This window comes from Choloepus didactylus, chromosome 10, assembly GCF_015220235.1.
Source record: "Choloepus didactylus isolate mChoDid1 chromosome 10, mChoDid1.pri, whole genome shotgun sequence".
Taxonomy (NCBI): Eukaryota; Metazoa; Chordata; class Mammalia; order Pilosa; family Megalonychidae; genus Choloepus; species Choloepus didactylus.
Window position 1 is genome coordinate 92,642,829 of NC_051316.1, and position 20,475 is coordinate 92,663,303.

The 20,475-nt window shown below is 46.1% G+C and overlaps 1 protein-coding gene across 8 annotated transcripts in view; it reads left to right on the plus strand.

Moving 5' to 3' along the window:
• KYAT1 (kynurenine aminotransferase 1) overlaps positions 1–19,270 on the plus strand; it is a 54,670-nt gene extending 35,400 nt beyond the window's left edge. For 3 of the 8 annotated variants that reach the window (XM_037797675.1, XM_037797676.1, XM_037797673.1), the window contains exons 2-11: positions 15,671–15,820; positions 15,903–15,989; positions 16,213–16,341; positions 16,805–16,925; positions 17,282–17,358; positions 17,474–17,563; positions 17,680–17,866; positions 17,945–18,024; positions 18,561–18,647; positions 18,751–19,270. In XM_037797675.1, coding sequence (XP_037653603.1) covers positions 15,686–15,820; positions 15,903–15,989; positions 16,213–16,341; positions 16,805–16,925; positions 17,282–17,358; positions 17,474–17,563; positions 17,680–17,866; positions 17,945–18,024; positions 18,561–18,647; positions 18,751–18,816 — 1,059 coding nt within the window. In that variant the 5' untranslated portion in view covers positions 15,671–15,685 and the 3' untranslated portion in view covers positions 18,817–19,270. Of the gene's footprint in view, positions 1–4,892; positions 5,104–7,902; positions 8,045–10,241; positions 10,390–15,670; positions 15,821–15,902; positions 15,990–16,212; positions 16,342–16,804; positions 16,926–17,281; positions 17,359–17,473; positions 17,564–17,679; positions 17,867–17,944; positions 18,025–18,560; positions 18,648–18,750 lie in introns of those variants that run through there. The other 5 variants (XM_037797672.1, XM_037797671.1, XM_037797669.1 and 2 more) reach the window with 4 other exon arrangements.
• The last annotated feature ends 1,205 nt before the right edge of the window (positions 19,271–20,475 follow it).

Consider the following 20,475-nt stretch of genomic DNA (forward strand, 5'->3'; position numbering starts at 1 on the left):
AAGAGAGACAAGCCCAGAAACATTTTGAAGAAAGCCATTTTGAAACCAGAACCCCGAAGTAGATGCCAGCCACAACCCTTCCCAGCTGACAGAGATTTTCTGGACACCATTGGCCATTCTTCAGTGAAGGTATATGTTCTAGTTTGCTGATGCTGCTGGAATGCAAAAGACCAGAAATGGATTGGCTTTTATAAATGGGGGTTTATTTGGTTACACAGTTACAGTCTTAAGGCCATAAAGTGTCCAAGGTTAAGTCAACAACAGTAGGGTACCTTCACTGGAGGATGGCCAATGGCATCTGGAAAATCTCTGTTAGCTGGGAAGGCACATGGCCAGCATCTGCTCCAAGTTCTAGTTTCAAAATGGCTTTTTCCCAGGATGTTCCTCTCTAGGCTGCAGTTCCTCAAAAATATCTCTCTTAGTTGCTCTTGGGGTGTTTGTCCCCTCTTAGCTTCTCTGGAGCAAGAATCTGCTTTCAACAGCTGTCTTCAAACAGTCTCTCATCTGCAGCTACTCTCTCAGCTTCTGTGCATTCTTCAAAGTGTCTCTCTTGGCTGTAGCTCTTCTTCAAAATGTCACTCTCAGCTGCACTTCAAAATGTCACTCACAGCTGCACTGAGTTCCTTCTGTTTGTCAGCTCATTTATACAGCTTCCATGATTTAATTTAGATCCATCCTGAATGGGTAGGGTAACACCTCCATGGAAATTATCCAATTAGAGTCATCATCCACAGTTGGGTGGGGTGCATTTCCATGCAAACAACTTAATTCAAACATTCTAACTTAATCCCCACTTATATGTCTGCCCCACAAGATTGCATCAAAGAATATGGCTTTTTCTGGGGGACATGATACATTCAAACCGGCACAGTATACTCTTGTTGATGCCTCGGTTTGGACACCTTTATGGCAGTAGAACTATAAATTTGTAACCAAATAAACCCCCTTTATAAAAGTCAATCCATTTCTGATATTTTGCATAATGGCAGCATTAGCAAACCAGAATAATACCCATAATGGATTTTGATAAGAATTTGTACTTAGCATTGTTTCTGAAATGACTTAAGGCTCTTGGGATGTTGTGATGGAATGAATATATTTTTCATATGGGAAAAACACGAATTCAGGGGGTCCAGAGAGGGCAGACTGTGGTAGTTTGGAGCTATGTACCCCAGAAAAACATGTTTTTAAGCTTAATTCATTCCTGTACATGTGGACCCATTGTAAACAAGATCTCTTCAAGACGTAACTTCAGTGATGCTGCAAGCCAGATGAATCAGGTTGGGCTTTAGTCCAGATTACTGGAGTCTTTTATAAACAGAGTGAAAGTCAGACACAAAAAGCCAGGGAAAGCAACCAGAAGCTGAAAGTCAATGGAACCCAAAAGAGAAGGGAGAGGCCGCCATGTGCATTGCCATATGACAGAAGAGCCAGGACCAAGGATCACCAGCAGCCCAGCGCCAGAATACAAGTTTTTGGGAAGAAAGCATCACCTTGATGACACCTTGATTTTGGACTTTTCCTAGCCTCAAAACCATGGGCCAATAAATTCCCATTGTTTTAGCCAACCCATTGCAAGGTATTTGCTTTAGCAACAAAGAAACGAAAAAAATATGGATATACCACATTTTGTATAGCCATTCATCTGTTGATGGACACTAGGGGGACTTCCACTTTTTGGTGATTGTGATCATGCTATGATGAACATTTGTGTACAAATACCTGTCCAAATCCCTGCTTTCATTCTTTTGGATATATATCTAGGAGTAGAATTGTTGGGTCATATGGGAATTCTGTGTTTAATTTTTTGAGGAACCACCAGACTGTTTCCCACAGTGACTGTACCATTTTACATTCCCATCAACAATGTATGAGAGTTCCTATTTCTCAGCATCCTTGTCAACACTTATTATTTTCAGTTTTTTAATAGTCATCCTAGTGGGTATGAAGTCATATCTCATTGTAGTTTCAGTTTGCATTTCTCTATGGCATCTTTTCATGTATTTATTGGCCATTTGCATATCTTCTTTGGAGAAATTTCCTATTCAAATCCTTGGCCCATTTTTAAATTGGATTGTTTGTCGGTTAGGGGTTGAGTTGTAGTTCTTTATATATTCTAGATATTAAACCCTTATCAGGTATATGGTTTCCAAATATTTTCTCCCATTCTGCAGGTTGTCTTTTCACTTTCTTGATAATGTCCTTTGATGTACAAAAGTTTGTAATTTTGATGAAGTCCCATTTATCAGTTTTTTCTTTTGTTGCTCATGCTCTTGGTATAAAATCTAAAAATCCATTGCCTACTACAAGGTTTTGGAAAATATTTCCCTGTGTTTCCTTGTAGGACTTTTATAGTGTTAGCTCTTATATTTAGGCCATTGCTCCATTTTGAATTAATTGTTGTATATGCTGAGAGGTAGGGATCCACATTCATTCTTTTGCATGTGGATTTCCAGTTGTCCCAACACCATGTGTTGAAGAGACTATTCTTTCCTTATTGAATAGACTTGGCACCCTTGTTGAAAAACAACTGGCCATAGATAAGTGGATTTAACTCTGGACTCTCAATTTTGTTCCATTGGTCTATATGTCTGTCCTTATGCCAGTACCATGCAGTTTTAATTACCGTAGTTTTGTTGTGATTTTTGAAATCAGGAAGTCATTGTGGTTTGATTGCATTTCCCTAATGACCAATGATGTTGAACATCTTTTCAAGTGTTATTGGGTATGTATAGTTTCATTTGTGCACACCTTGCCTTCCTTGCTTGTTATGACTTGTTTCTTTCTTCATTCTCAGGGGAATTAAGGAATCCCTAACTAATCATTAATCTTCTATAAATAAGTAGTAACAGGTGCATAGAGCATGACTGGTACACAAGGCTGATACAGAAAGAAACAGGTATGGGGCAAAGACAGCCATGTGAATTAAATATAGAAATCCAATCTTGCGAACGTAAAGATAAGGGTCTCTGCGCAAAGACCATGGGAAAGGGTGTTAAGAAAGGTGATACACATTCTACTGAATACCTCCCAAATCCTGTAATTTATCATGCCCCTGGCATTGTGCCTTCTTTGTTCTCTTCCTATATATACTGTGCATATCCCCACGTGAAGAGCATAGTATACTTGGGCTCCAGCTGCCACCCTGGACCACATCTCCTGTTTGTAAACTTCCTTAGACATTTGTATGATTTGTCCATGTCTGTCCAAGGCATTCTCTGGGCTCCTGAGCAAGGGCAGGAATACCTCAGGACCACAGACTGTGTTTCTGCAGCAGCACACAAGTGCTTATTGGCCATTGGTAAATCTTCTTTGGAGAAATTCAGATATATGATTTGCAAATATTTTCTCCCATCCTGTGAGCTATCTTTTTACTTTTTTGATGGTGTCCTTTGGTCACAAATGTTTTTCATTATAATGAAGTCTATCTATTTTGTCTTTTGTTGCTTGTGCTATTGTTGTCATGTCTAAGAAACCATTTCTTAACCCAATGTCATGAAGATTTATTCCTGTGTTTTCTTCCAGGAGTGTTATAGTTTAAGCTCTTACATGTAGGTCTGTGATCCACTACGAGTTGATTTCTGAGAGGTAGGAATCCAAATTCATTCTTTTACATGTGGATATCCAGTGGTCCTAGCACCATATGTTGAAAAATAATTCCTCCCCCCATTTTAAATTGTCTTGGTACCATTGTCAAATATCAATTGACCATAGATATGAGGGTTTATTTCTGGATTCTCAATTCTGTCCCTTTGTTCTAAATGCCTGTCCTTATAACAGTGCTACACTGTCTTGATTCCTGTAGCTTTGTAGTACATTTAAAAATTGGGCAGTGTGAGTCTTCCAACTTCATTCTTCTTTTTCAAGGCATTGACTTTTAAATTTTTATGTCTGTTAAGTTTCTTTTAATCTATAGTGCTCTGGCTTTTTTTTTTTTTCTTCTTGCAGTTTCTGTGTTGAAGAAACAGGATAGTTTGTTCTGTAACATTTCCCTCCATCTGAATGTGTTGATTGCATCTCTGTGATGTCATTTAACATGTTTTTCTATGTGTATTAGTTAGGGTTCTCTAGGGAAACAGAATCAATGAGAGGTGTCTATGACTATAAAATTTATAAAAGTGACTCACGCAACTGTGGGTATGCACGAGTCCAAATTCTGTAGAGCAGTCAGCAAACTGTCATCTCCAAGGAAGATGTCCAATGAACTCCTCAGGAAATGAACCGGCAACTTCGACAAACTCCTCAGGAAACGCTTCGCTGGGCAGCCAAAGAAGAAGTGAAGGTCCTCTGTCTGTCTGGCTTATAGGTCTTCAACTGATTGATTGGATTAAATCCAGCCAGTTGCATTCTCTCATTGCGGAAGACATGCCCTTTGGTGAGTCATCAGTCACAGCTACAGTCAATTGACTGATGATTTAATAAACCAGCCTGTTGGTTTATTAACCAGCCACAAACGTCCTCGCAGCAATTGTTAGGCCAGCGTTTGCTTGACCAGACAGCTGGGTACTGTCACCTGGCCAAGTTGACATATGAACCTAACCATCACACTATCCCTTGCATTTTTTTCTGTAAACTGTTAGTTGGATCAAGAGGCATAATCTGATTTAGGATTGGTTTTATAGCAGGAGTAATTTGCAGGTAGTGTGAGTGCTGCCAGAGGCAGCGCATGATGTTGGGTTGACTCTGTAATGTTAGGGGCCATTGATGATCCTTACCTGGATTATTTTTTTCATTGGAGGAGATTTATAATTTGAACAGGTAATTCTTGTTGCAGTACAGATGAATCACAGGCTTTTCTTAAGGATTGAGGGGGATAATCATGCTTGGCACTATGGCTGGCACACAGAACCATTCCACAAATATTATCCATTATTTGTTATTGTTGTTGTTAGAGCTGTGTGTGTGGAACCCAAGTTCTGGACTTGGAGCCATTTTCTGGCCAGGGCTCTCCCATCCCTTCTCCTCTGCTCCTGGAGAAGTCAGCAGTGCCCTGTGGCTCTGGGAGGCATGTTCAGGAACGTGGCCGCCGTCTTTGTGAACCTGGTATGGCCCCTCCAGGGAAAGAATGCTGGAGCATCACTCAACCGGTACTTGCACCAGACTGTAAGTGCTCCAGCCTCTCCACTGCACTGCCTGCATGGCCAAAGGCTCCTGGGGTCTGGCTTGGTTCTGGTTTCAAAGCTGTGCATGAGCCCCCTCTTTTAGGAAGACTTCCTTGACTTCAGTCAGGATGTGGGCTCTCCCTTGTGCTTGCTTCTAGTCTGGAACTTGTCACTCTGCATCTAAATAATCTGCTTGGTGCTGCTTCCTCCTGCAACATCCCTTGCCCAGTACGCAGTAGGTGCTCAATAAATATTGCCTGAATGAATAAGTTATCCATAAGCCTAAGAACAGGTACTATTTCCTCACTTATCTAGTCACCGTTTGAAGTACTTGAAGGTCACTCCTATAAGCCCTCCAAGTTTTGGGGATCCTCCCATTATATCCATCACCTTCCTAAACCCATTCAGTTCCATTCACCTCCTCTGTTCTTCTCTCTCTCTTTGCCCCTCTATTGCTCCCCAACTCCAACCCTCCTCATACTCCCCTCACTGCAACTTTGATCTCCCATCTCCCCCCCATGCTGTCCCTGCCTCATCCTCACTTGATTTTTTAAATAAGATGCATCCCCAATTAAAAGTAATTCCATATATCATCAAATCCAAGATGCCATCAGTTGTAATTTATGGACCAATATGGAAAAAAAAAAAAAAAAAAGCCAGTTAAACATATGCCATTGATTGTGAGACGTACCAAATTCAGATGGTATGGTGTGAAAAATGCACATATTAGACTCAGCCAAACATGGTATGTTCATCATACAAAAAAATGTGTGGAAACATAGAAAAGCACATACACAAAATTAAAATCACCTATAATTCTACCACTCAGAGAGAACCTTTGTTAACATTTTGTTAACATACATTTTCTTCCTAACTTTTTTCTATGTATATATGGTCATAGAAAACATATATTTATATTATAAATATATATTAGTGAGGATTTTTTTTTAACAAAACAGAATAATACTATACATACTATTTTGAAGCCTGTTTTATTGATATCCATGTATCACATCAATAAATAGTCTTCTAAAATGTGATTTTTCTCCCACGTTTTTTAATCATAAAACTAAACCATTTACTTTAGAAAATTTGGAAAGTAAGAAAATTATAAAGAAAAAAATTATAAAAACATGTTAAGTAAAATAAAATGGTGGCCTGCTTTGGGCATTGCTGGGAGGTCCTTCCCAAAAGTGGGACAATGGAACAAGGGACCACACCCCACAAGGCTGCAAATGAGCAACACCTAGAAATAAGCCCAGTTTCAGTCTAGGAGAGGTAATTCATGAGATTGGACATACCACGCTAATCAATGTTTATCTGCTCCCCACTACGTAAAATGGAAAATTAAGGTCAGGTAATCAGAACAATTTCCTCACTTGTTTCCACGTTCACACTGTATTAGCTTCCCCTTTCCAAAGTGCCTCTGCAGAGCTCCCTTCTACTTTCAGAATGGGATGCTCCCTGATTCATGGATTGCTCAATAAAGCCATGAGATCCTAAATTGCAGAAAGTGTGTGTGTGTGTGTGTGTGTGTGTGTGTTTTTAACATAGCCAACCAAAAATAACCATCCCTAACAATTTAGTTGGGACATGATTTTTCCTAGCAAGGATCACCCTCATTTTGAAGTATTTTGATATGTACAGACTACCAGGCCTAGTGATAGATGTCAGGGGTTTACTGAAGGGACAGGGCCGCCAATGTTGGCAAAACACCCTCTAGGTGCCGGGCCTTTTGCTCTTCTCTTTGTGAATCACATCAGCAGGGCTCTCAGGCTATGGGGAGAAACTAGCCCTTGTACCAATGGTCCCAGTGTCCCTCTCCAAGGCAGGGGGCCTGGCTAGGAGCTCTGCCACCACCCTGACCAGTGTCCGAGCCAGCTTCTCTGCTGACCTTGGGCAGGTCCCTGAGCATCTGTGAGCCTCAGTGCTTCCATCTGTTAGGTGGGGATTATCACAGCAGCTCCTTTAGGGGATGCCGTGGTGACTGAGTGAGATCCTGAGCAGAACTGAGAAGAATACCAGATACCTGGCTTCACTACCTACTGGCCACCTGGGACTCAAACTTACAGGGCTGGCAGGTTACTGAGGGACCGCAAAGCCCAGGTTCCCATTGCACTGATGGGGAGACTGAGGCCAGGAGGAGTAAATCACCAGTCCACCGTCATCCAAGCCAAGGCAAGGGGCTCGAGTGTGTGGCTCAAGGCCCAGCCAGTTTCTGCACACTTGGGAGTAAGAAGGAACTTGGACTGGAAGGGAGGCAAGGGGAGTGAGGAGAGAGGTGGGCTGGGACACTCAGGTAAATGTCCCTCTTACCTGAGTCAGAAGATGGTCTTGTGTCAAACAGGCCTGAGTCTGAGTATTTGTAATATGACCTTGAGCAGATCACTGCCCCCAACTCACTTCATTTTTCCATCTATAAATTGGGCCAAGTCCTACTGCCTAGTAAATGAATGCGTTTGGCCAGGGTGGAGCCCAGGGTAAGAGCTTTGGACACAGGAGCTTGTTCCCCTCCCCACTTCTCCCCCTCCTGCTCCTCCGCAGCCCACAGCCCTTTAATCCTGCTGCGGCAGGACTCGGGTGAGGGGCCCAGTCTCTTGGGAGGCCTGGGGAGACCAGGACATCGGGCCAATGGATTCCACTGGTCAGTGGCACATGCCAGGAGGCCCCTGCAGGTGGGGAGGTCGAGGCTGGGGGAGTGGAGAGGAACCAGGCTTGGGGGCATGTGGGGACAGGCAGGGGAGGCAAGCCAGCACACCTTGCTATGTAGGAGGTCCCATCTTTGCTTCCTTCCGCCCAGGAAGTAGAAGAGGTGGGGCTGTGGCCTTGAAAACTGCTGCCTCACCACCGACCAGCCCTGACCTCCCTCTCCTCCGTCTCCAGTGTTCCATGGCAAGACGGCTGCCGGCCCGAAGGCTGGACGGGATCGACAAGAACCCCTGGTGAGCTGGGCAGGGCTGGGGAGGTATGGGTGTGAGGCAGGACAGGGTTAGCTGTCCCCAGGGTCTGCTGCTAGGCAGTAATGCAGCGGAACCTACAACAGCCAGGTTGCTGGGACTGCAAGATTTGAAGCTACCGCCAATGAGAGGTGAGGAGGCTGCAGGTGTCGGGGACCCTGGGCCAAGGCAGCAGGCTTGGGTTTGAATCTCAGCTTCTCCCTGCTTGGCTGGGCCCAGGGGCAGGTGACTCACCTGCTCTGAACCTCAGCTTCCCAGCTGCAAAATGGAGATAATTATACCCACCTTGAAGGGCCCTTAGGAGGAGAAGGTGAAATACTGTATAATAGCCATAGCCATTTACCTGGTACCTGCTGTGACCCAGGGACCAGGCTAAGGGTTTTCCAGGGATGAGTTTATTTCACACTTTGTAAAGAGTAAGATAAGCCTTTGACACAGGCTTGTTTACCAGACTTTTGCAGAGGTTATTAACATTCTTTTCTTTATGGATTTGTTCTAAATAGGAAAGATTTTTTTGTCTCTTGTAACTTGTGATTCCGTGGACACAATGGAAAGAGATGTAAGATCTGCCCAGTCCTTGCCCCACACCTTTGGCCAGATGCAGAGAAACACCTCTAGACTGCCTTTTTTTTTTTAATTGTTGGGTGCTTGTTTTTATTAAAAAATGGGACCTTTATTTTTTCTTTCTTTTAAACTGCCCTCACATACAGCACTTTGTGCTTTACAAAGATCTTGCACCTCCATTTTCCCCTTGGATCTTCTCTGTGAGGCAGGCTGGGCAAGACATGAGGCTCGTTTTACAGATAAAGCCCGGCTCAGAGGGAGGAAGCAACTGGGAGGCAGGCTGAGAAATGTAGCCAGACTTGTTCCTGAGTCACAGACCCAACAGAGTTAGGGGGCTCCCAGGAGACTCTCATTGTACAGAGGGGGAGACTGAGGCTGGGAGAAGCTAGATACCTTGCAATGGCAGGAAAGGGCAGGAGCTGGCTTGGAGGGATGCACGGAGGAGAGTGCCAGAAGGGATGAGGACCCTGCAAGTCAGGGCAAAAGAGGGCCCCAGGCTCTTGCTGAACCAGGGTGGGGGCCTGAGGACCAGGACCCTCAAGGCACAGCCCAGTGGGCAGCAGTTTGGGTCTGATTCCCCCTGTCCCTACCACTAGGGAATATCCACTACCTGATTTTGAGCCTCAGCTCTAGCATTAGCCACTGTACGACTCCAGGCAGGTGCCTTACTTTGCCACGGCTGCTGTAGCAAATACTGGCTTAAACAATAGGAATTTGTTGTCTCAGTTTTGGAGGCTAGAAATCCAAACCAAACTATCAGTAGATGATGCTTTCTCCAAAGTCTCGGTGACGTTCTTGGGATGGCTTTTCCATAGCTGCACACTGTTGCCCCTCTCTGAGCCTCAGCAACTCTGTGAAGCTCTGGGGAAAAAATGATGAATTTTAGATATTGCTATAAAATTCAACTACTCTGCCCTCTACTAGTCAGGAACCAAATTCCAGCCCCTTCATCCAGCCTTTCAGCTTCTCTCCTAGTTTTTCCTGATGGGTGGCCCCCAGGCCGGGCCAAAAGAAAGGTTGGTGGGTGCCAGCACTGATGGGCCCCTCTTTGTCCAGGGAAGTATGGAATCAAAGCCTGGCTCTGCCACACACTAGCAGGGAGATCATGGGCAAGTCACTACAAACCTCAGCTTCTCCCTCTGCATGGAGACCTCATAAGACTGTTACAAAGATTATTTGAACAGAGTGTTTCAAACGGTGATCTTGACAAATGCACTAGTGTGTCATGAAATCAGTTTAGGGGGTTTCAACAAGTATTTTTAGAGGATAGGATAAGAAAAGAAAGGAAATACCACAGTAGATTACAACTAGAAGGATAATGTTGTTTCATGTTTGTGTTCTACATTGTTTGTGATGTAAAAGATTGTTACTTTGAGTCAAGGTCCAAAAAAGTTGAAAGTACCTGGGCTAACCCTTGCACTTGGGCAGTGCCCAGCCCATCTAAGCTCAAAGCATGTTAAGAGTAAATTTTAACCATCACACAGGCCAGCGGCAGAAGCTAGTTATCCAGTTTTTCTAGAAGGGGCCCCATGCCTTCTTCACCCTGTCCTGAAAGCAGGCAGAAGTCCAGACTGGAGTGGAGGAATGGGCTGTTGCCAATTGTCTGTCTGTCACCCAGGGTGGAATTTGTCAAACTGGCCAGCGAGTATGAGGCCGTCAACTTGGGCCAGGGCTTTCCTGATTTTGCACCCCCTGACTTTGCCATCGAAGCCTTTCAGCGTGCCGTCAGCGGAGACTTCATGCTCAACCAGTACACCAAGGCATTTGTGAGTCTCTTGGCCCTTTCCAGGGTCCCTGGAGACAGGCCTCTGAGGAGGTCCTGGGGGAGGAACGGGACAGGAGTTTCTGGGACCAAGCCAACATAGGTGTCAGGATTCATGGAAAACCAAGTTAATGGACAGAAGTTGACTTGGGGTAGAGCGTGGGGAATTCGGTCCAGTTCAGTGTTCACTGAGCATCTCTTCTATTGCATGCCGGTTTTCATTGCCTGGTGGGGAGGGCAAACAAGAAACCAATACTAGCAAAGCCAGTTGATAAGTTCTGTGATAGAGACAGAAGGCATCCTATGGGAGCAGCAAGGGGGAATGTACCCTATGGGAGGGGGTCAAGTAATCAGGGAAGACTTCCTGGAGGAGGCGATACCTCAGCTGAACCCTGAAAGACAAGCTGCTGATTGGATTAAACTCCAATCCAAACTTTTCTGTAAAGGGCCAGATAGTAAATATTTATCAACCCTTGAATTAGAGCAATGGTCCTTAAACTTTGGTATGCTTTAGAATCACCTGGAGTGAATCTCCAATTCTACCATCTAGAGATAACCACTACCAACAATTTGGTAGTGTGCGGTAGAGTGTTCTAGACTTTCCTAATTTTTTAAAATACCTATATAAATACATATTACATTCACACATACACATTTATATATTACGATGGTTAAGTTCATGTGTCAACTTGGCTAGGTCATAATATCCATTTGCTTGGTCAAGCAAGCACTGGCCTGATTGTTACTGTGTGGATATTTCCTTTATTCAAGTCATCAGTCATTTGATTGCATCTATGGCTGATTATTCCTGTAATCAACTAAGGAGATTGTCTTCAACAAGAGAAGTCTCATCTAATCAATTGAAGGCCTTAAAAGGAGAACTGATGATTTCAGCAGTCAGAAGGAAGAATTTCCGTCCATACCTAAGCCAGCCAGCTTCTCCTGGGGAATTCATCAGAAACTTTCATCAGATTTCCCGGTTTGCAGCCTGCCCTATGGAATTTAGACTTGCCTTTTCCCACAGTCATGTGAGCCAATTCCTAGAATAAATCTTATAATATTGACATATGTCTCCTGTAGATTCTGTTTCCCTGGAGAATCCTGACTGATATAGATTTGGTGTGGTGCATGTCTAGATATCCCTTCTAAGGTGAAGAATAAGCTATTGCACCTAGCCCCTCCTACAACCAAAAAAGAAGCACAATGCCTAGTTGGCCTCTTTGGATTTTGGAGACAACATATTCCTCGTTTGAATATGCTACTCCAGACCATTTACCAAGTGACCCAAAGAGCAGCTGCTAGTTTTGAGTGGACACCAGAACAAGAGGAGTCTCTGCAACAGGTCCAGGCTGCTGTGCAAGCTGCTCTGCCATTTGGACCATATGATCCAGCAGATCCAATGGTGCTGGAAGTATCAGTGCCAAACAGAGATGACGTCTGCAGCCTTTGGCAGGCCCCTATGGGAGAATTACAGCACAATCCTTAGGATTTTGGAGCAAAGCCTTGCCATCCTTTGCAGATAACTACTCTTGAGAAATAGCTTTTGGCCTTCTATGGGGACTTAGTAGAGACTGAACACTTAACCATGGACCATCAAGTTACCATGAAACCTAAGTTGCCCATCATGAACTGTGTGTCGTCTGACCCACCAAGCCATAAAGTTGGGCATGCATAGCAGCACTCAATCATCAAATGGAAGTGGTGTATACAAGATAGGGCTCGAGCAGGCCCTGAAGGCACAAGTAAGTTACATGAAGAAGTCACCCAAATGCCCATGGCCCCCTACTCCCACCATATTACCTTTTCTTTCCCAGCCCAGAACTATGGCCTCCTTGGGAGTTCCTGTGATCAGTTGACTGAAGAAAAAATTCAGGCCTGGTTTATAGTCGGTTCTGCATGATATGCAAGTATCACCCAAAATTAGACAGTGGCAGCACTACAGCCCCTTTCTGGGACTTCTCTGAAGGACAGTGATTAAAGGAAATCCTCCCAGTGGGCAGAACTTCAAGCAGAGCAAGTGTACCTGGTGGTTCATTTTGCTTGGAAGGAAAAATGACCAGAAGTGCATTTTATACTGATTCATGGGCCAAGGCCAATGGTTTGGCTGGGTGGTCAGGGACTTGGAAGGAACATGACTGGAAAATTGGTGACAAGGAGGTCTGGGGGAGAAGTATGTGGATAGACCTTTCTGAGTGGGCAAAAAATGAAGATATTAGTGTCCCATATGAATGCTCACGAGAGGGTGATTTAGCAGAAGAGGATTTTTATAATCAAGTAGATAAGATGACCCATTCTATGGAAACCAGTTAGCCTCTTTCCCAGCCACTCCTATCATTGCACAATGGGCTCATGAACAAAGTGGTCATAGTGGTAGGGATGGAGGTTATGCATGGGCTCAGCAACATGGACTTCACCAAGGCTGACCTGGCCACAGCCCCTGCTAAGTGCCCAATCTGCCAGGAGCAGAGACAAACACTCAGTCCCCAATATGACACCATTCCCCAACGTGATCGGCCTGCTACCTGGTGGCAGGTTGATTACATTGGATCACTTCCATCATGGAAGAAACAGTGTTTTGTTCTAGTGGGAATAGACATATACTCCAGATATGGGTTTGCCTTCCCTGTATGGAAAGCTTCTGCCAAAACTACCATCCATGGACTTACAGAATTCCTTATCCACCGTCATCGTATCCACACAGCATTGCTTCTGATCAAGGAACCCACTTCATGGCAAATGAAGTGTGGGAATGGGTACAGTCTCATGGAATTCACTCTTCTTATCATGTTCCCCATCATCCTCAAGCAGCTAGATTGATAGAACGGTGGAATGGCCTTTTGAAGACTCAATTATGGTGCCAACTGAGTGGCTTGCAGGACTGGGGCAGTGTTCTCCAGGAGGCTATGTATGCTCTGAATCAGCATCCATTTAATGGTGCTGTTTCTCCCACAGCCCAGTTTCACAGGTCCAGGAATAAAGGAGTGGAAAGAGGAGTTGTACCACTTACTATTACCCCTAGTGATCCACTAGAAAATTGTTGCTTCCTGTCCCCCCAAACAACCATAAGTTCTGCTGGTCTACAGGTCTTAGTTCCAAAAGGAGGAGTTCTCCCACCAGGAGACACAACAGTGGTTGAACTGGAAGTTAAGACAGCCACCCAGCCACTTTGGGCTCGTCATACCTCTGAATCAACAGGCAAAGTAGGAATTACTGTACTGACCTGGGTGATTGATCCTGATTATCAAGAGGAAATAGGACTGCTGTTATGCAATGGAGGTAAAGAAGCATTAGCCTAGAATACAGGAGATCCCCTAGGGTGTCTTTTAGTACTACCATATGCTGTGACTAAAGTCAATGGAAAACTGCAACAGTCCAATCCAGACTAGACTACTAATGGTCTAGAAACTTCAGGAATGAAGGCTTGGGTCACCCCACCAACAAAGAACCACAGCAAGCTGAGGTGCTTGCTGGGGATAAAGGGACTATGGAATGTATAATGGAAGAAGGTAATTATAAATACAGATTATGACCACATGATCAATTACAGACACGAGGACTGTAATTGTTAAGAATATGGTTGTATATATACATAAAACAAAAATCTTTGTTTTATTCCCTATCTTATCGCCTTATCATATAACATAAGTTGTGTTAACTTTATATAATAGTATTTAAGTTTAAGAGTGAATATTACCCAAGGACTTGCACCCTCTTCTGGGGAAAGAGTGTGCTTCTGATTGAACGTAGGATGGTTGAGAACTGTTAGGTTAAAATATGACTTACTGTTTTAATTTAGGGATTAAGTATGGTTGAAAGAGATGTGTATGGGTGCCAAGATGACAAGGGGCAGACTGTGATGGTTCAGTTCATGCATCAAAACAGGTTATGGTGTTCAGTTGTTTGGTCAAACAAGCACTGGCCTGATTGTTACTGTGGGGATATTTCCTGGATTCAAGTCATCAGTAAGTTGATTGCATCTATGACTGATTACACCTACACGAACTGCCTTGAACAATGAGAGAAGTCTCATCCAATCAGTTAAAGGCCTTAAAAGGTTAAATGATGATTCAGTGGTCAGAAGGAAAAATTTCCATCTCTACTTCAGCCAGCCTGCGTTTCCTGGGAATTCATTGAAAACATTCATCACAGTTCCAAGCTTACAGCCTGCCCTGTGGAATTCAGGCTTTCCCATCTTCCTCACAGTTGTATGGGCCAATTCCTATAACCCTGACTAACATACTCTATAATACATTATACATATCCTCCATGTGTGCGTGATTTGCTTTTTTTAAACATAAATGAACCCATACAAATTCCTTGAATGAAAGAGAGGGTTCATTTCTCCCACACCCTTCCCAACTGTGGGCAACATCAATTCTTTTAGTATCTGCTAATATTAACATTATAATCTTATGACCTTATAATGATATTTCAATGTTGCTTTTATTTGCTTTTCTTCAATCATTCTTTTCATATGTGTGTTGACATCAGCATTTTTTTCTTTTATGAGCTACCTTTGCTCATTTTCTTCATTTGGGTGTTTATCTTTGTCTTGTTGCTTTGTGAGAGCTCTTTCTTACTAAATATCTTATCTTTCTCTTATATTAAAATTTTTTTCTCTTCATCTTGTAACTTTGTTCATGATATCTTTTGCTATACAGAAAATTTATTTTTTATGTGGTCATATCTGGTTTAGTAAGTATTTAGTTATGTTCTAAGTTTCAGTTACTTTGCTTAGCCTTGAGTGTTTTATAAGCGTCCTCAGCAAACAAGCTTACGGATCCAATCTTCCTTTCAAAATGGGATGCTTCTAAAGTGCAACATAAAATCCTATTCCTTTGCCTCAACTGTGTGTGAGCTTGGGCAAGTCGTTTCCCTTTCCCTAGGTCTCTATTTTTCCACTTGTCAAATGGTAATAATCAAATAATGCCTCTCTTGCAAGGCTGCTGAGAGGATCTGATGAGCACAGGTGTGTTTCTTAAAATGTAAAGAGAGATGTTTAAAATGTGGAGTTCCCACTACTTCAGGGGCTCTGTAGCCTGTGCTCCCCAAAGGCCGGCCCTGTGTCTTGTTCTGTGCCAAGCCCCAGCCCTGGTGCTGTGCCTGGCTCAGAACAGGCTCAGTGGAGGGGCTGAAAGAGCTCACTCCACAGGAGCTGACTTTACCCTCGGGTCTGCAGCTAGAATTGCCTGTGCTAGAATTGCTTGGATCCAGCTAAGGGGGAGTTGGTACGGTCCATGCTGCACCCAGGTGGTGAAGACTGCTGACCCCTGCCTTCTTGGCAGGGTTATCCACCACTGATGAGGATCCTTGCAAGTTTCTTTGGGAAGCTGCTGGGGCAGGAGATAGACCCGCTCTCGAATGTGCTGGTTACTGTGGGTGCCTACGGGGCCCTGTTCACAGCCTTCCAGGCCCTGGTGGATGAAGGAGATGAGGTAAGTGGACAGAGCTTGGACTGGGTGCGGGGTGAGGGCTCAAGGCAGGGCCGACTACGGTTAATCTGGCCTCTTTACCCAGGTCATCATCATTGAACCCTTTTTTGACTGTTATGAGCCGATGATATTGATGGCAGGGGGTCGCCCTGTTTTTGTGACCCTGAAGCCGGTAAGGTTGCTGAGTGGGGTGTGAGTGGGCAGAGGGGTCCAAGGGGTGAGCTGGGCTGGACCTTGGGAGGTAGGAAAGAAGGAAGGAAGTGAAGGGGGAGGGGTGGTCCACTGCCCCAGAGGAGAAGGGTAGAGACAGATGCCTGGGGGAAGGAGGGCCAAATCCCTGCAGTTGAAGGTTTGGGTTAGTGAATATTGTACCCCCTGCCTACTGCCTCTTGCAGAGCCCCACCCAGGATGGGGAATTGAATTCCAGCAGTGACTGGCGGTTGGACCCCAATGAGCTGGCCAGCAAGTTCACATCTCGCACCAAAGTCCTGGTCCTCAACACGCCCAACAACCCCCTGGGAAAGGTACCTGAGAGAACCTTCTTCCTGGGACCCCTTCAGCCTGGGTTCTATTCCCATCTCTTTTACTGATTTGCTACCTCTGGGCCTCAGTTTCTTCATCTGGCAAGTGTCAGGGCTGCAGGCGATGAGCTGGGAGGACTGAAGCTGTCAAAAGTCCAAGGGACAGATCCCAGGGAAGGTATCAGGATACAGGTGATGGATTGGGCTGGGTGCCTCCATCACTTCCCCATGCTCTTGAGACAGTGACTGCCTCTCAGCATGTTTCCTCGTCTGGAAAGGGAAAACATGTCAGAACGGATTCCCAAGGTCAGTGTGATAGTGATTCAATGGGATAATGCAAGTAAAGCTTTAGTCCCTGGTTTGGCCATAACTTTTAACCTCTCTGAGTAGCAGACCCCACCCCCACCCCCCAGGATATGGGGGTATGGTCCTTGCTGTAGGCCTGTGCCCTCCTTGGGTCCCGCAGGTCTTCTCCAAGGCGGAGCTGGAGCTGGTGGCCAGGCTGTGCCAACAGCATGACGTGTTGTGCATCAGTGACGAGGTGTACCAGTGGCTGGTCTATGATGGGAGCCAGCACATCAGCATCGGTGAGCTGTGCCCACCCAGGCTCCCCCTGCCCTGGATGTTTGTTCTGGCCAGGCCTGATTCCCCGGAGGCAGGACCATGAACCCAATCTGGGAGTCAGCACAGGCCTAGCGCTAAGGACTGAGGGGGCTGAAGCCACACAGGTGGTGTAACCACCTCTGAAGATAGGATCACGCTAGCACCTGCCTCCTGGGGTGATTGTGTGGATGAGATGAAATAAGTCCTGTAAATAGCTGTCTTAGTCCATTGTGGAGTCCAGAGTGTCAAGAGCCTATGTGTGTCCCCTGGAGCCCAGGCCACCACCCCTTCCCTGCCCCCCATTCCCCTCTCAGCCCCTCTTCTCTTTGGCCTTGGGCAGCCAGCCTCCCTGACATGTGGGAACGGACCCTGACCATTGGCAGTGCTGGCAAGACCTTTAGTGTTACCGGCTGGAAGGTGAGTGGAAGAGGGTACTGCTGTGATCTCTGGCAGGTGAGGGGGGCCTGGGAATTAAGAAGGGGTTTGGCCAGGCCCTGGAGGGCCTCACCCACTACCTGTGTTCCTGGTCCAGGTGGGCTGGGTCCTGGGCCCAGATAGTCTCATGAAGCACCTGCGGACCGTGCACCAGAACTCTATCTATCACTGTCCCACGCAGGGCCAGGTGAGGAGGGGCAGGGGACCTCACTGTTGTGGGGGGACAGGAAGAAAAAGAGCCCAGGCTGGCCCCCGAGTCAAGTCACACCTGACATTATCTGTTTGTCCATCCTCCCTGCCCAGGCTGCAGTAACGGAGAGTTTCAAGCGGGAGGAACTGCACTTCGGCCAACCCAGCAGCTACTTTGTGCAGCTCCCACAGGCCATGCAGCGCAACCGTGACCACATGGTGCGCAGCCTGCAGTCAGTGGGCCTGAGACCTGTGATCCCCCAGGGCAGCTACTTCCTCATCACAGACATCTCAGACTTCAGTGAGTGACACTGGCCGGGCCAGGCAGGGTGTGGGGGCTGGAGGCTGCCCAGGGCTCAGCATGGCCTCTGTCCCCCAGAGAGCAAGATGCCCAACTTGCCTGGTGCTGCAGATGAGCCCTATGACAGACGCTTTGTCAAGTGGATGATCAAGAACAAGGTGAGCTGAGCGTCTGCCAGGGTCACTGAATATGGTTTTACGGGTTGTGCACTGCTCAAGCGTGCTTGACCAAGGGAGTAATGGGACAAAACCCAGCTCAGCCGCTGCCATGAGCCCTGGTGCAGCACTGTATCCACTTCAAGGAAAGGGAGCCTGTTTCTAATTTGCACCAAGATGCTATGTGGGGTGGCAGGAGTTTCAATCTCTCCCTGCACCTCGCTGTTCCCATCTGTACAGTGGGGAGTTGGCCCAGAATCTCTGGGGCCCCTCCAGTTCAGCTCTCTGATTCTAAATCTTATTTCTTCTCTGTCTCTGCCCTGACCTGACATGTGACCATCCCCTCTCTCAGTTTCCATTTCCCCTCCGTGTGAGGAGGGACTTGGAAGGATGCTCTGGGGTTCTTTTCCTCTGATGCATTGAAACTGATGTTCCTTCCCCCACCCCTTCGTGGGAACCTCTCTGTCCCCCTGGTCCCCAGACCTGCTGGGCCATGCGGCCATGTTGAGATATGGGCTTTCTACCTCCCCCCACTCCAGGGCTTAGTGGCCATCCCGGTATCCATCTTCTACAGCATGCCACACCAGAAATACTTTGACCATTATATCCGCTTCTGTTTTGTGAAGGTAAAGGGTGGGGATGAGGGGAGGGAGGCCTCCCCAAACTTCCCAAGACCCCTTGGGGCTGGGGATGCAGGTACAGGGGTAGGACCAATCTGTGTTGGTGCAGGATGAAGCCACGCTCCAGGCGGTGGACAAGAAGCTGCAGGAGTGGAAGACTGAGCTCAGGCCCTGAAGTCACTCCGTTGGCCCTGCCCCAGCTGGTCCACGCATGCTTTGCAGGGTCATCTTTGTCTAGTTTTCAGCTATAGATGGTACTGGGAGACCCCTTCCCTGTGAAACAGAATGTCCCCAGGGAACAGCCCCTCATCTGGGTCTTGGGGGAGCCAGGAGTCCCCTTCTTACAGTGCCAATACTTCTGTCTCTGAGGTGAGGGAGGCCTGAGGGCCTCCCTGTCCCTTCCTAAATCAGGCTGTAAATAGGGCTCCCTCTCTCCCTGGATTCAGAGGGCAGAGTCCACAGTGCATCAGACCTCGAGTCCCAGCCCTGTCCTCAGCCCTGCACTGGCCCCAGCTAGGGCTCAGGCATCCCCTCTCCCCTTTCCTTATCCAACCTTGATCTTAGGACGTTGCCTTTAGACTCCTCAAATCAGTACTCTTTGCCCACAATAAAGTTTTAAGTTACTCAAACCCTCGTTGACTGTTTCTCTATGCTTCACACTCTGGTGCCAATCAGGACTTGGTCAGAATGGAAGGAAACTTGGTGTCACAGCCTCAGCGGGCTTTGCCCATCAAAAGACCAAAGAAGATGCCACGCATTTTCTGAAATATGAACTTTATTTGGGGCTTACTCACAGGGAGGCAGAAATCAGCAGAAATTAAACTTTTTTTTTTCTTGCTGGGCAGGTACCACTTTCACAGGGAAGTTCGCCTCACAATTGAAAGAGAACAGCAAGCCAGTTATAAGGGTTTAAGGCAAAGACATTCCTAAGGGTGAGACAGCATCCTGTGACATGAGGGTGGTGCAGGGAGGAAAGAATTATAGGATGGGGCTTTGTAAATAATCACAAGAGTGTTAACACTTGGGGGCCAGGAAGCAGGTAGACTAGATTACCATTCTTGCTCTTTCAGGAGACCAAGAGTTTCTCACCTCCTCCTTACTTCCCATTTAAAGTTACAATTTACCCTTTTTCTCTTTACTGGTTTACAAAGATGATAGGTTAAAATTAGCCACCTAGGTAACACAGACTGCTGTATGCCAAGGTCCACAGGCCTGTTTTGTTCAGGCCAGGGGCTGCCACATTGGTGAGCCTCAGGTCCCATCCCTTTGTGTAGAGTAAAACTTGAGGTCCAGAGAAGGGCAGGGATTTGGGATTTGTCTGAGGTCACACAATTAGTTACTGGTAAATGCAGGACTATGTGAGAAACAAGCACTATTCCTAAAAAGGAATAAATGCTTACCCGATTGTGGAGAAGAAAAGAATTTATTCACGATCTTGCAAGAACGGGCCCAACCAAAATGTGGGGGTTGGTGCCCAGAACAATAGACCCAGCAGTATTTATTCCCTGCACCTAACCGCAAGTCCCTCCCTTGTTTCTCCAGTGGCTGGATACTTCAGAGGTTTCATTCTATTGGACAAGCCTAACTAGCCCGCACAAATTTGAAACATGCAGCCTGCCCAAATTGGAAACATTTGAAAGAAAAGTCTCCTGTGCAAACTTGGAACATTTGAAAGAAGTCTCCACCCCTCTTTCCCTTGTTCTTGAACTGTAGAGCCAGTCTGAGCTAGTTTGGTAACAACTTATGAAGCTGTTTAAGGAATCTTCCCCCTCCCCAGTCTCCACCTTGCAAGGACAGTGGGCGGATAAACAGGAGGACCGGCCACCGATTATAG